Source organism: Cricetulus griseus, chromosome 5 (genome assembly GCF_003668045.3).
Source record: "Cricetulus griseus strain 17A/GY chromosome 5, alternate assembly CriGri-PICRH-1.0, whole genome shotgun sequence".
NCBI classification, from domain to species: domain Eukaryota; kingdom Metazoa; phylum Chordata; class Mammalia; order Rodentia; family Cricetidae; genus Cricetulus; species Cricetulus griseus.
This window is the reverse complement of record NC_048598.1, coordinates 170592373-170605802: the sequence shown is the minus strand read 5'-3', so window position 1 is coordinate 170605802 and position 13430 is coordinate 170592373. Positions and strand designations below refer to the sequence as shown.

Below are 13430 nucleotides of genomic sequence, written 5' to 3'. Positions count from 1 at the left end.
CAAGCTGGCAGGTAGCTAGGCTGGGGGCAGTCTTACATCAGGCCTTGCTGAGTCACCCCCATGTGAAGGTTACAGACCAGAGACAGGTCGCCAAACTCTAGCCAGGCTCAGGAGGTTACACTGGGCCTCACATCTGAGCCTTTTTAGGCCCGCTATAGCTGAGAGCTTACATCTTGAGATACAGCCACAGGGAGAGGGAGGTGGAGCAGGACAGGAATTGAGTGGGATTTTGAAACCTGAAAGCCCACGCCCAGTGACACATCTCCAATGGGTCCACGTACCTCCTAGTCATTCTCAAACAGTTCTGCCAAGTGAGGTTCACGTAGTCAATCATAGGAGCCTTGGGGGCCATTCTCATAAGACCAGCACACTCAGCTTAGCTCTTTTACTTTCTCTTACTGAGCCTGATAGAGATGAAACTTGATACCTTCCAAGATCTCCTTTGTTTCCCCTGAGAAACCTTGTTATGATGTAAGACGAGTACTTTGGGTGAGAATGTATCATGGGTGTCAGTGCAGCTAAAGTGTGGGGGGGTCTTCGCTTTACATTCAACTCCTTAGTGCTTCAACTCTTAGGTCAGTCTGCTAGTGGGAGGAAGAGCTTTGGGCCACCTAGGTCTTCCCATCTAAAAGCAGCACCTAGGGTGCCAGGATGTGCCACTCATAGGTCACCTTAAAACTGTGCCACATACCAGATAGCACAGCTAAACACTGAGCTGAACTCTGGAATCCAGTTGCAGAGAGGGAGAAGTGATGAGCAAAGGAGTCAGAACCAGACTGGAAAAACCTACAGGGACAGCTGTCCTGAGAAAGGGAAAGCTCATGGTCCCCAGACTGGGAAACCAGCATAGGACTGACCCAGAGACCCCCTGAATGTGAGTGTCAGTTAAGAGGCCTGGGCAGTCTATGGGGCCTCTGGTATTTATCAGTATGTATCCCTAGTATACAAATGGACTTTGGGAGCCCATTCACATAAAAGGATACTCTCTCAGCCTAGACACACAGGGGAGGGGCTAGGCCCTGCTCCAAATGGTATGACAGACTTTGAAGATCCCCCATGGGCCTTGCCCTCCCTGGGGAGCAGAAAGGGGTTGGGATGGGGGTGGGGGACAGGGGAGGAGGGGAAGGAGAGGGTGTAGGGGAAGCTGTAGCCACGCCTTCTTAGGGGCTGGCTACAGGAGTACCTGAGCAGGCTTGTGAGGGCGTGGTCAGAGTGAGTAAGGGGACTGTGTTTTGGTTTCGGTTTCGTGTATATACCTAGTTAGGAATAGCTTCCTATTGTTTATGGTTCGGTTTGGAAGGAGGTGTTCAGGCTTGGACACCTCTTTCAGATGACTTTAGGGTTTAGTTAAAATAGATAGTTAGGAGGTGACATAAACAGATTGTTGTATCTTCTTATATTTTACCTTTATACTGTTAAGTTTTAATCCTCTTTTAGACTAAAAGGGGAATTGTAGGGGAAGCTGTAGCCATGCCTTCTTAGGGGCTGGCTACAGGAGTACCTGAGCAGGCTTGTGAGGGCGTGGTCAGAGTGAGTAGGGGGTCTGCGTTTCGGTTTTGGTTTTCTCTTTGCTGCTTGCTGTACAGACTACCACCGGCTGGCTGGTTCGCTCTGTAAGTAAGGCTTTTCCCTATTAAATACCCTTATATTTCTACCTGACTCCGTATTGGTAATTTCCTACTATAAGAGGGAGTTGGGATTGATGTATAAAAGAAGCTTGTTTCTAATAAAAAACAACTGTGCCACATTCATCTGTTAAATAAATAAATCCTCATGACATAAAACATGGGGCTTCTTAGATGACCTAATAGGAGAAACACATGCAATTCTCACTCCTCTTCAGCATCCAGGAGCTGTGGGGAGGTGACTAGGTGGTGCTGGTAAGGAAAAGGCCATATGGAAAAGCCCACTGTGCTCTGAAGAGCTCGACAGCATGCTGAGGACCTTGGTTTTATCACTTTTTTTTTGTTTAGAGTATCCTGTAGTGAAAGGCTGTCTATAGGTTGGGGACAAGCAAATTTGGCAGCGCTTGTAGCTGGAGGATGGCACACAACACTGAACATGGAGGTTGGGCCTTAGGGAAGCTAGTTGGAGCACTGTTGGCTTTTGGGGCAAGGTGGGTAGCTGAAGGTAAGAGTACCTTCATCTTAGTTCTCCTGTGGAGCTTCTTCCAAGTCTGCCTGCCCGAGAAGCACTGAAATGATGGTAAATCTTCGCGCAGGCACTTAGCTTCTTGACTCTTGCTGTTACATAGTTTAGATAACATTTTCTCAGGACTCTTTCCTAGCCCACAGGTCTGGATTAATTGCTTGCCACCTGTGTCCCATAGCATCTGGCACCTCTCCTATCATACATAGCCATGTATCTTCAATGTAACCCTTGATTGTCAGTGGCAAGCCATGTCACTGTGGTGTCCCTAATATATGGCCCAGTGCTTTGAGCAAGAAAAGCCAGGTGTAAATGCCTGTAACCAAGCACTTTGGAGGTAGAATCAGAAAGATTTGGGGGTTGAGACCAGACTTGGCTACATACACAGTTCAAGATTAGCCTGGGCTTAACCTTGTCTTAAAAAAATAATAGTGATAAATGAATAAAAGAAATAGCAGAAGAAGCCTTGAGTTGGGAGCTTGGCTGTGAGGATGGGTGGCTTGTCTGGGGTGAACCACAGCATTGTGCTTGAAGCAGTCTCTTTTCCTTAGGAGTCTGTCCAGATGAATACTGTCTTTGATGGAGAAGCCACAGACCCAGGTAACCAAATGGCAATGCCACCTATGGGGACACTTTGTACTCTGGGGACAGAAAAGTTGGAACAGTGCCAAGTATCCTTTTAACCACTGGTCAGCACCTTGGCTGTGTTGACCATAGTGGGAGGGTGACCCTTTTAGGCTCCATTTCTAAGCTGGATGCTGGGTGCCACTGAGGCAGACTCGCAGACCCAGCTCTTAGAGGGCTCAGCGCTCCCACTTGCCGCTGCTCTCCAGGGTGATTTCTCCCCCTACTGCCTATTTACAAACCAATCTAGGAAAGTAGTGAATTCAAAAAGTCGATTTCTTCCCTTGCTCACTAATCCTCTTTCACCCCCTTCCTATGTGCTTCTAGTACCATCTTATTAGTAGTCAAGTGGCAAGTTTGGCTCCCCCACCCCTAGATCAGGGCCAAGAACTTCTTGGTTGACATGAACATAAGGTGAAGCTGGCCTCCAGAGCTCTCATTGCACCCTGAAATCAGCTCCAAATTTAGCTCCTTTACACACATCCCTCCACTTACAAAGGCTCAATTATAGAAGTGAATAAAGGGAAGGAAACCAAATTCAGGAGGCAAGTGTGCTGGCTCCCTGCCACCTTCATATGCAAACGGCCCCAGTCATTGGAAGGAGGATGGCTCCTCTCCAGTGAGGGGCTGCTGCTGTTGGAATTAAATTTCCCTCTATTATTAGGTACTTGTTACCATAATGTGCCCATATTAGCATAAGTGCTGGAGGGATCCTGAGCCGAGAGACACCACTTGTGTTGCACTGCAGTGGCAGGAGCCTGGCTTGCCTCAAACCCAAGCTTACAAGGCAAAAGCCAGGGAAGACTTGCATAGTTCCTATGTGCTAGAGAGAAGAAAAGGGGAAGAAAGGAGCCAACTGGCCCAATGTGAACAAACACTTCAATTAGTGTCTGCTGGCTCCAACACAATGAAAATGGCTGCCTCTCCTCATCCCGGCAGGACCAGCATCAGTGTCTGCACTCTTTGCCAGCCTGATATAAATCAAAGGCTCTCTGCCCTTACTTAGTGAATTCCTTTGTATGCCCAGATTCAAGGGTCTTTAAAAACAAAATAAATCCAATCCTACTGGGTAACCCCACTAGAAACTGAACCCAATTTATTTGAGAGCCACAAAGAACTCAAAATTTACATGGCCCCTCATCTTGCAATCAAGGTGGTGTCAGAGTCTGCCGACCTTCCTATCCAGGGAGGTACTGTGTGAACTTCACAGCTTGGGGGAAATGCAGGCCTCAAAAGACAAGCTGCTTTCCATCTCAGGGAGCCACATCTAGCCTCCCTCATCTTCCCCAATCATCAGAACAGAACAGGGAGAGGTGGGAACAAGCAGACTTGTTTAACTTTTTGTTTTATACGACTGCTGTATCATCTGCCCCTAGTGACTGGGGAAATCTATGAATTCAACTCAAAAACTGGTGCCAGGAAGTGGAAAGACCCATTAACCCAACTGCCCAACTGGCCTGAGCCCAGTTCCCAGCATGGAGGCGCAGCGGCAGAAAGGTCATAACAGGTGTGTGTTTGCCAGCCCCATCGTGAGGGACAGGCAAGCCTGTGTGAGGTGGTGGGTACCTTGCCTTAAGTTGTACAGGGATAGTAATGGTGTTTGGCCCAAGTGCACAAATGTGTGCTGGAGGGATTCAGACACCAGGGTCCTAAGTATGGAATCTGGCGAATCGTTTTAGGTATTCTGAAGTGGTATTTGATCACACAATGGTCTCTCTCTGAAATGGCACTTTCTCTCTAGGCTCACAACTATCTATGCTCATCAGCTGGGAGTGCTGGTGTGTGCATGCCAAGTTGCCCCTGTGTGTTCTTTGTAATGATGGCCAGGAAGCCCCTTCAGCTCCACCTCACACTGTTTCCCCTAATATACCCATCCTTGTGTTCGTTTATAAATAAAGCTCAACACTGTACACCTGGCCAGGAGTCGTTTATGAAAGACATAAATGGGGGTTGGAAAGATGGCTCAGAGGTTAAGAGCACTGGCTGCTCTTTCAGAGGTCCTGAGTTCAACTCTCAGCAACCCCATGGTGGCTCACAACTACCTATATGTAATGAGATCTGGTGCCTTCTTTTGGTGTACAGGAAGAATACTGTATACATAATATATAAATAATAAAATAAAAAACATAGCTGGTACAGTGAGCCATTCATTTGGGAAGAAGGAGTGCGGTGTTGTTATTTTATTTTACTTTAATTTTATTTGGATGTATCTTGTATTTGACAAACCATGCAGATCTGAGGCGTTTGCCCTGTTAATATGCAGGCTTCTTCCAGAGACAGCCACAAACCTCTTTATCATTGTAGATTACTTTTGCCTTTTAAAAACTCTTGAAAATGGCTTTCCCCACTTAGTGTCATGTTTTGGGGACCATTGATGGCCTTGTATAACTGTGCACGAGTTGGAGGAGGCAGAGCCACGGCTGGATATTACCACAGCCTTCTAAGGTGATTAAGAACACACAAGCCTACAGTATGCCCTTGACTGTGTGAAATTAACAAGACTGGCTCCTAAGTTTTTGTTTGCTACCATTGTCTGGCCTGTCTGTTTCCAGGCCACACACCAACCTGGCCAGCTGATCCCTACTTGATCTTCTGTGGATGAATCCTGTGGTTAATGAACTTTTTAATCTGGACCCCAATACAAAGTCAAATGGGAAGGGAAGTTGGACTCAGAATACACAGACCTTCCTGTGTGTCACCTGTATTGGGGACAAGCTGTGACACTTTCTCTAAGGTAAAAGGCCAACTTAGAAGATGACCAGCTCACAGAGGAAACACAGAGAGCTTGGTGTGGCTGTGAACACCTGTGTCCCAGCTCCTCAAGAGGTTAAGGTGCAGTAATCTTGACAGCTGGGATGCCAAGATGGCACTGTGGAGAAAGAGGAGATGAATCAAGAGACAGAGAGAGTCTTTTTACATACGGCAATATTTTTGCTCCACCATTTAAAAATTAATTGTTTCAGCACTGGGGAGGGTGAGGCAAGAGAACACTGACTTTGAGGCCAGCCTGGGCTAGAGTATCAAGCTGCCTTAAAAACAAACCAAACCAAAGAAACCACCTGCTAATCACCTTTCTGTCTTATATATTTGCCTATTAAGATATTTCATATACAGACTTTGGAGATTCCCCCATAGAGGGCCTCACCCTCCCTGGGGAGCAGAGGGGGAATGGGGTGGGAACTTGGGGGGGTTTGATAGGGGGCTGGGGAAGAGGGAAGGGAGGGAGAGCTGGGATTGACATGTGAAGCAAGCTTGTTACTAATTTAAATAAAAAATAAATAAATAAAAAGTTATTTCATTTAAATGGAACCCTACACTGCCCATTTCCATCCTGCATATTTCACTTAGCATATTTCTGAGATCCAGGCACATTTTCAGTATATCAGCACTTCATTACTTTTTCTGGCTACATAATAGCTCATTGCATGTATGTACCACATATTTATTCATTCATCAATTGGTAGATATTTACTTCGGTTGTTTCCATCTTTTGGATATAGTGAATATTTCCGCAGTGAACACATCCTACAAGCTTTTGTGAGGACACAAATCCTCATTTATTTAGGGTATATATAAATGTGTGTGTGTGTGTGTGTGTGTGTGTGTGTGTGTATGTGTGTGTGTGTGTGTAAGAATGGAATTAATAGGTCATACAGAACTTGGACCCCTTTATGCCAGATTGCATCCACAGTAGCTGCTCCCTCTCCCATTCCTCCCAGCAGAATATGAGGAGTTCATAAGAATTCTGAACAGATAGGTGAGAAGTTGTCAGCCCAGTTACAGAGTGTGGCATTTAGCCCTTCCAGTCCTCCATCCATGGACTTGAGGGGCTGGTCTTGGTCTGGAGTTCTAGATCTGGAGTACTCTATGGAGTCTAGTTGAGAGTCCTAGCCACAGCCCTTCTTGCTCAAAAGCAGTTTGCAGGCTGGTTGGCACAAACCTCTGGATTGCGATGGCTAGCAAGCTAGGCCTCTACACTCTGACCACCTGATTACTGACCCTCACAGCCTTCTCTGAGTGGGGTCTGAGGCTCATCTCTTTAGTACACATGAAAAATTGAAGATGGGAGAATGTGCTCAGGAGCTGCAGAACAAAGGAGCCAGCTGAGCTGTGTCTCCTCTGCCACACAGGAAGGGCTCAGCTGTGGGGCCTTGTATTCCTGCCCTGCCCTGTAGCCACACCTGCTTCCTACACTCCCCAGCGCTTTACTTTGGTGTGTGAAAAGGAAATGTGTGTTCTTTTCTCAGTTTTATTGTTACTCTCCAACTACAGGCAGCCTCTCCTTGACTCTTCCTCAGGCCAAAGAGAAGCATGTTGGCCAGCAGGGACATTGTTCTTCTTTTTCTTGTTTGCTTTCACTATTAGGGTTAGGGTTAGGGTTGGTATTGGGGTTGGGTTACGGTTAAGGTCGGGTCAGGGTCACGGTCAGGGTTAGCAGATCCAGGCCTGCTTCTTTCCAGCTTGGTCACTCTCCTCTTTGGTGGGGATGGTGAGGGGTTAGGGAGGTTGGGGGGTGAGGGGGAATGTGTTCTAGGGCCTGTGGCCTCAATACCTGCAAAGAGCAGCTTCAGGAACCCTTGGTCAGGATCTTGCTTGTTGACTCCTCCTGGAAACCACAGCAGCTACATGGTTCCTGGAAACCAGAATGCCATCCAAACCTGGAGCTCTACCCACAAGTGGCCATTTCCGGGAAGGCTGCAGGACAATTATCATTTCCTTTTGCCAAGCAAGCTGCCAGCTGGTCTATCCCAAGTTATTCAGTACTAACACAAGTAGAGGGGTTCCAGTCGGCCTCAGTGCGGACAACTCTAAGGACACCCAGGATGCTAGTCCTCTAACAGTATCTTCCCACAGATTCATACTCTGTGCTGTTGTCTGGCATGTTAATGTGACTGTCCCTGTGGTAATAATTTAAATCATGTGTCTGGATACCTGGGAGCCTTTGAACTGATCTTCTGTTCACTGTATGCACCTGCAGGCACTATCTAGCAGAGAACAGGCTTGGAAAATGCTAGCAACAGTTATTAACCTGTGGGTCATGACCCCTTTGGGGGTCACATATCAAATATCCTACATATTTACATTATGATTCATAACTAACAAAACTATAGTTATGAACTAGCAACAAATTAATTTTATGGCAGGGGGGATCACCACAGCACAAGGAGCTGTATTAAAGGGTCGCAGCATTGGAAGGTTGAGAACCACTAGTCTAGAGTGCTGCCAAAGGCCTCTCAGCTGGTAAGTGACGCAAAGGGCAGTGGGGATGTTGAGTCTAGAAAAGCACCCACATGCTTTGTTTTGGGTGTCCTGAAAGTCCTATGGGTTGAAGGAGGCTTTGACAGGGCCAAGTCACTGTGTCACTATAGGAAGACAGAAATAAATACAAGGGGAATGAAGAGGAAGAAAGATGGGAGGAGAGACTTGAGGCAGGGGCTGTGACTGGTGGCCTGGAGCTTCCTGCTGGGGGACACCTCCATCACCACCTCCCCACCCTCCCACCCACTCCCACCCTCACCCTGGCCCGGCCTGGAGCAGGGCTGCAGGAGCAAGCTCAACCTTTGCTCTCTCAAGGAGGGCCAACAAGGACAGCTGAGTCACAGGATTTCTCAAGAAATAAAAATTCCTAGCACATCCCTGGGACCTTGGGGAGAAAAACTGACAGTGTTGATGCTGGGTCTCAGCAGAAGGCCCTGATCACACATGTTCACAGAGACACCTAGTGGTCCTTGGTGGCATCTGCCACCTCATTGGAAATGGCAAAGCTAGAGGATCATAGGGAGATAGATGCCCTGTCTAGGCCTGGATTCTGCACATGCCCCACCCTTGTGGAACATGTCACACTCCAGGGAAGGGGGGGCAGCATCCAAGATACCTTTCCCAGCATTTACCAGGAGCTGTGTATGCCTGACCAAGCTGAGATGTTCTGCAGTGGTCATTATCTCCTCTGGCCTTATTCTTAACTATAACTAAGTGTACTTGATGGTGACACCAATGGATTTTCCACCAGAAGATGTTTTATGGTTGGATTATGTGTCCAGAAAATAAAGTGGTTATGCTCCTGTATCACATCAGAGACCACGCTTGCAGTGTCTTTCAAAGTAATAGCACAGTGCTGAGTCTGCCTGCCTTACCACCCCTCCCTTCACTGACACTCTGACTAATCTGAGGGCTTCTGGGGGCAGGACACATTCAGCATTAGCTCAGTGTCTGCAACATTGCTGTTATGCAAATAATGACTTCTTCACTGAGGGACTTTGGCTCTCAATGAAGCAGTTCACGGACATAAGAGGAAAGTCAAATGTTAGTCTCCTGGGAGTAGCTAGAGCACTCTAGACCCCCAGAAGAATTTATCAAACTAGGGAGGTCCTTGCCAGGACCACACCATCAGCCCAGCTCTCATTTATGGCTGGGGCTGTTTCTTTGGTTATAACAGGTCAGAGTAGCATTTCTGCATTGCTGTGACAGGCTTATTAGCAACCTGCAGGGTTCCAGAGTGAGTAGGGGCCTAGCCATGCTCTGATGACCAACCCATTGGGGACCTTCTTAATAATGAAACTGTGAGCTTCTGTCAGCCAGTCTTACTGAGACTGCAAACCACACTTTATTCAAGTTTTGTTGATCAAATTGTGTTAACTAGGCTTCTTTTATTACCCCAGACATAGGTTCGCAGGCTAGTTGGGAAGCCACCTGTGGAAACAAAGATCCTTGGCTCAATTGCTCAGTGTCTCCAGAGCCAGGAATAGATGGACCTTTCAATGACAGTGGGGGGGGCAATCCATGGGTCCCTGTGGATGCTGGATCAGTAGCACTTTAATAGCTTTCCTAAACCAGGGAAAGGTACCACTGCTGTGGTAAAGGCATGCTCACCTCCAGGGTGGTACAGTTGGTAGGCAGTGGGGCCATTAGGAAGTGGAGGTGTTTAGGTTCTTGGAGGTTTGTCCTAGAGGGGAATTGTGGGGCAGCCTCTTTCAATTTTTCCCCCTGGGGTAAGTAGTTTTCTCTGCCATTCCCATCTAGCACCCCTACCAGGAACCCAAAGCAATAGATCATTCCAATCTTAGACTGAGCCTTCTGGAACTATAAGCCAAAGCAAGTCTTTTATCTTTATAAGTTAATTGCTTTGGGTGCTTTATTACAGTAACAGAAAATTGGTGAACACAGCCATGTTGGTGGCATCTCATTGACACAGATAATGAGAGCTCTGTTGTGAATGATTTTGTGGTGAAGCCTCAGGCATGTGATCTAGGCTGTACTAATCAGCAGGGCATCACAAGATTTCAGTCTGGCATAGAAGAAAGCAAGGGACAGATTCAACATGGGATTGTGTCTCGGTGATGGAGGTAGGGTGTGGCAGAGGGATGGAGATACAGCAGTATGCAGCAAAGGCCTATCACTAGATGGGTGGGAAGCAGAGCTCAAAGCCCACTCTGAGCCATGTAGAGACCCTGTTAGCTGTCATAAACATGACTTCTATTTAAATAAATCAGAGTGAGACATACATGTTTATAAGACCCTCAGCTGATAAATTCACTGTGAAGCGACTGGGATCAGGAAGCTGTGCTGTGCCTAGCATGCACAGAGCTCTGGCTTTGAACTCCAGTGCTTGTAGGCACGTGAGTATGCACATGCACACACACAGACACACACACATGCACACACACAGACACACACACATGCACACACACAGACACACACACATGCACACACACAGACACACACAGACACACACACATGAACAGGCACATAGACACACACACATGCACAGATGCACACACACATGCACACACACACACACACACACATGCACACACACAGACACACACACATGCACACATCACACATGCACACACACATGCACACACACAGACACACTCATATGCACACACACACAGACACATACACATGAACAGGCACATAGACATACAGACACACACACATGCACACACACAGACACACACACATGCACACACAGACACACACACACATGAGCAGGCACATAGGCACACACACACTAAATTAAAAACATTTGGTGGTTCAAAGATCTTTGTCCAACTACCTGCTTGATGTGGAAGTTATGACTGCTACCTGCTTAGTATCTCACAGGCAATAACCATTTTCTCTGTTAGGCCCTGTGTTCTAGTGAGGCTGACAACATTTGCTGGATCCACAACTAAGCACATAACCTATACCAGGCCATTCAGATGGCTGTTCCTCCCAAGCTCTATGATTGATTCACTCATAGATACATTTCCCAAGATGGACCAATGAGACTAGTGCTGTGGATACAGATTGCTAATCTGGAAAGTCAGTACTGAGGACTTTGTGAGCTGTGGGAACAGGCCTGCCAGCCAGAGAATAGCCACAGCTGGAGGAGAGTAGTAAAGGATAAATACTGGTTCCTGGGTGGTGCTGAGCACACGTGTCTGTTTTGCCAGGTTCTCGGAGGCCAGAGACTAACCCAAGGAGTCGACACTCTGATGCAAAAGCAAAAGGTTTCTTTTTATTTCAAGCTAGCCATCTAGGATCTCACTGCATGGCAGAAAAATGAGATGTCACCCAGACAAAAAGAGAAGCTTTTAAAGGGACAGACCATAAGATTGAAGGCCACAAATTACAGAGTTTTCATGGTTACTTAAGGTCATACAAAGTACAGAGTTAGTCAGTAACTATACATTTTAAGGGAGATGCATTTGACTGAGATAAGACAGGCTTGCAGGGTTTACAGAGTCACAGGGTCTGTCAGTGGCACCAGTCACGGCACTCCTGATTTAAGGAGTTAAAATTTCCTTTATCATTAGACAGTCTCTTTCAGGGCCTAAGTTTTTAACTTTTATTAATTTGAATTTTTGGTCCCTCAGCGTCCAGCATTACTGAGGTTGAGTCTGGCCGTAGATCACTTTCCAGTTGTGGAAATCACCAAATTCCTTTGTCAGTTCACTTGAGTTGATTCTGTTACTTGAATATGATGGCACATGTTCAAATACTAGAGTTTTTTCTTTTAGCAATTCTTTAAATGAATTAAGGTGTGTGGCTTACTGTAACACCCACTTGGTTACTCTTCCAGCCTATGCCTTCATTGGGAGATAACTGGTATGGAACTGCTCCAGTTTGAATGGTGTTTGTCCCCTCTGAAATTTGTTGGAACTTGATTGTCACTGTGGCACATTAGGAAGTAGGCCCTCAGGGAGTTGTCTGGGCCATAGAGAGCAGAGACCTCATGTTGTAACCACTGAGGGGTTTGGTCCATGTTCTAACCACTGAGGCGTTTGGCATACTACTGGGGGGCTTGGTTCATTCTCTGACTACTGAGGGGTTTAGCCCATGTTTTAAATACTGAGGGGGTTGTCCTGTGCTCTCTGTCTTTTGCAACCCCAGTTCTCCCTCCCCTTCTTCCACCTCCCCACCTTCCCCCACCCCACCCCAAATCCAGTCCTCAGAGGGGATAAGGTCTCCCTCAGGGAATCACCAAAGTCTGGGATACCAAGTTGAGGCAGAACCAAGCCCTTCTCCCTTTTTATTCTTAAAATCAGTTTCCAGAGAGGAAAAAAATCATTTGACTTCTCTAACTGAAGTCTCTTATTTAGGCAGAACTGACTGAGCTGGAGCCCAGCAGACAACACCAGCTGGTCTCTGCACAGGCTCACATATGAGAACACAGCAAACCGGGTGAGGAAAGTTTAGAGGCCATGACCATTTTCCTCAGGGGTGAGTGTGGGTGCAATGGCATCCCTGATTAATGGGTCTGGAACACTCCCTGGTGTGTTAATAATAGTGATCTTGGGAAGGTGAGTGTGGAGGAATGGCTTCCCCTCCCAGCACCTCTCTTCTTCCTGCACAGCACTTACTGGCTGTCTCTCTGAATGGCTCAGAAGTTAAAGAGCTGAGCTGGCTTGTGATCCCTGAGTGCCTTTCAGGAATGAAGAAGTGCTAGACATACATGGACCTCAATATTCCTTTGGAATGCTGAGCATGCATTACAGCCCTCACTGTGGAACTAGTGGTCTCCAGATGGGCATGGGGCATGGCTGTGAGGGTTAAGCTGTCTCCACTTCTTTAGGATGACTAGGTAAGGCAATGTGTGCTTTATAATCTCCCTCTGTGGTTTGAAGTAGGGCTATAGATATTCTTTTGCTGCCCTTGGTCTTCTGAGTAAATTCTGTTGTGTTGTACCTGACCTCAAAAGAAATGTCAAGACCTTCCATTTCAAGCCAAAGAGCCTACAAAATTCCTGGGAGCCTCCACCAGGGAGACTTACCTGGGCCCATCACTGTGGAGGTATGGGAAGTGCTGCTATTAGCCTAGTGTGGGAGCTTTTAATGAATGGGAAGACATGCTAATCCCCACCCCTTTAGAAGATAAAAACCTTAACCATCGCTGTTGACAGTAGGAGGGAATCTGCTGGAGCACAGGCTGTATCAAAGGTCCTCTTTGTTTGTCTGAGTGTCCTCAGATGGACAGTATTAAGGCAGCTGGCTACTTCATCCCATGGATGAATGCATAATCATGGAAGTCAACTCCTTCCTGAACTTAAAGGATTCTATAAAGTCAGAGTTATAACCTTGCAAACCTGTGACTCATCTCTCCACAGCTATAGAGTCTTAGTTTGCAGTTAATTTATTTCACTTGCTTCTGGAGACTTGTTTCATTTCCCCCAT

General features: G+C 46.8%; 1 protein-coding gene across 1 annotated transcript in view; it reads left to right on the top strand.

Moving 5' to 3' along the window:
* Positions 1-4276, top strand: part of Cdhr3 (cadherin related family member 3) — a 75124-nt gene extending 70848 nt beyond the window's left edge. Inside the window, exons 18-19 of the mRNA XM_035445883.1 lie at positions 2700-2748; positions 4149-4276. Coding sequence (XP_035301774.1) covers positions 2700-2748; positions 4149-4276 — 177 coding nt within the window. The remainder of the gene's footprint in view (positions 1-2699; positions 2749-4148) is intronic.
* The last annotated feature ends 9154 nt before the right edge of the window (positions 4277-13430 follow it).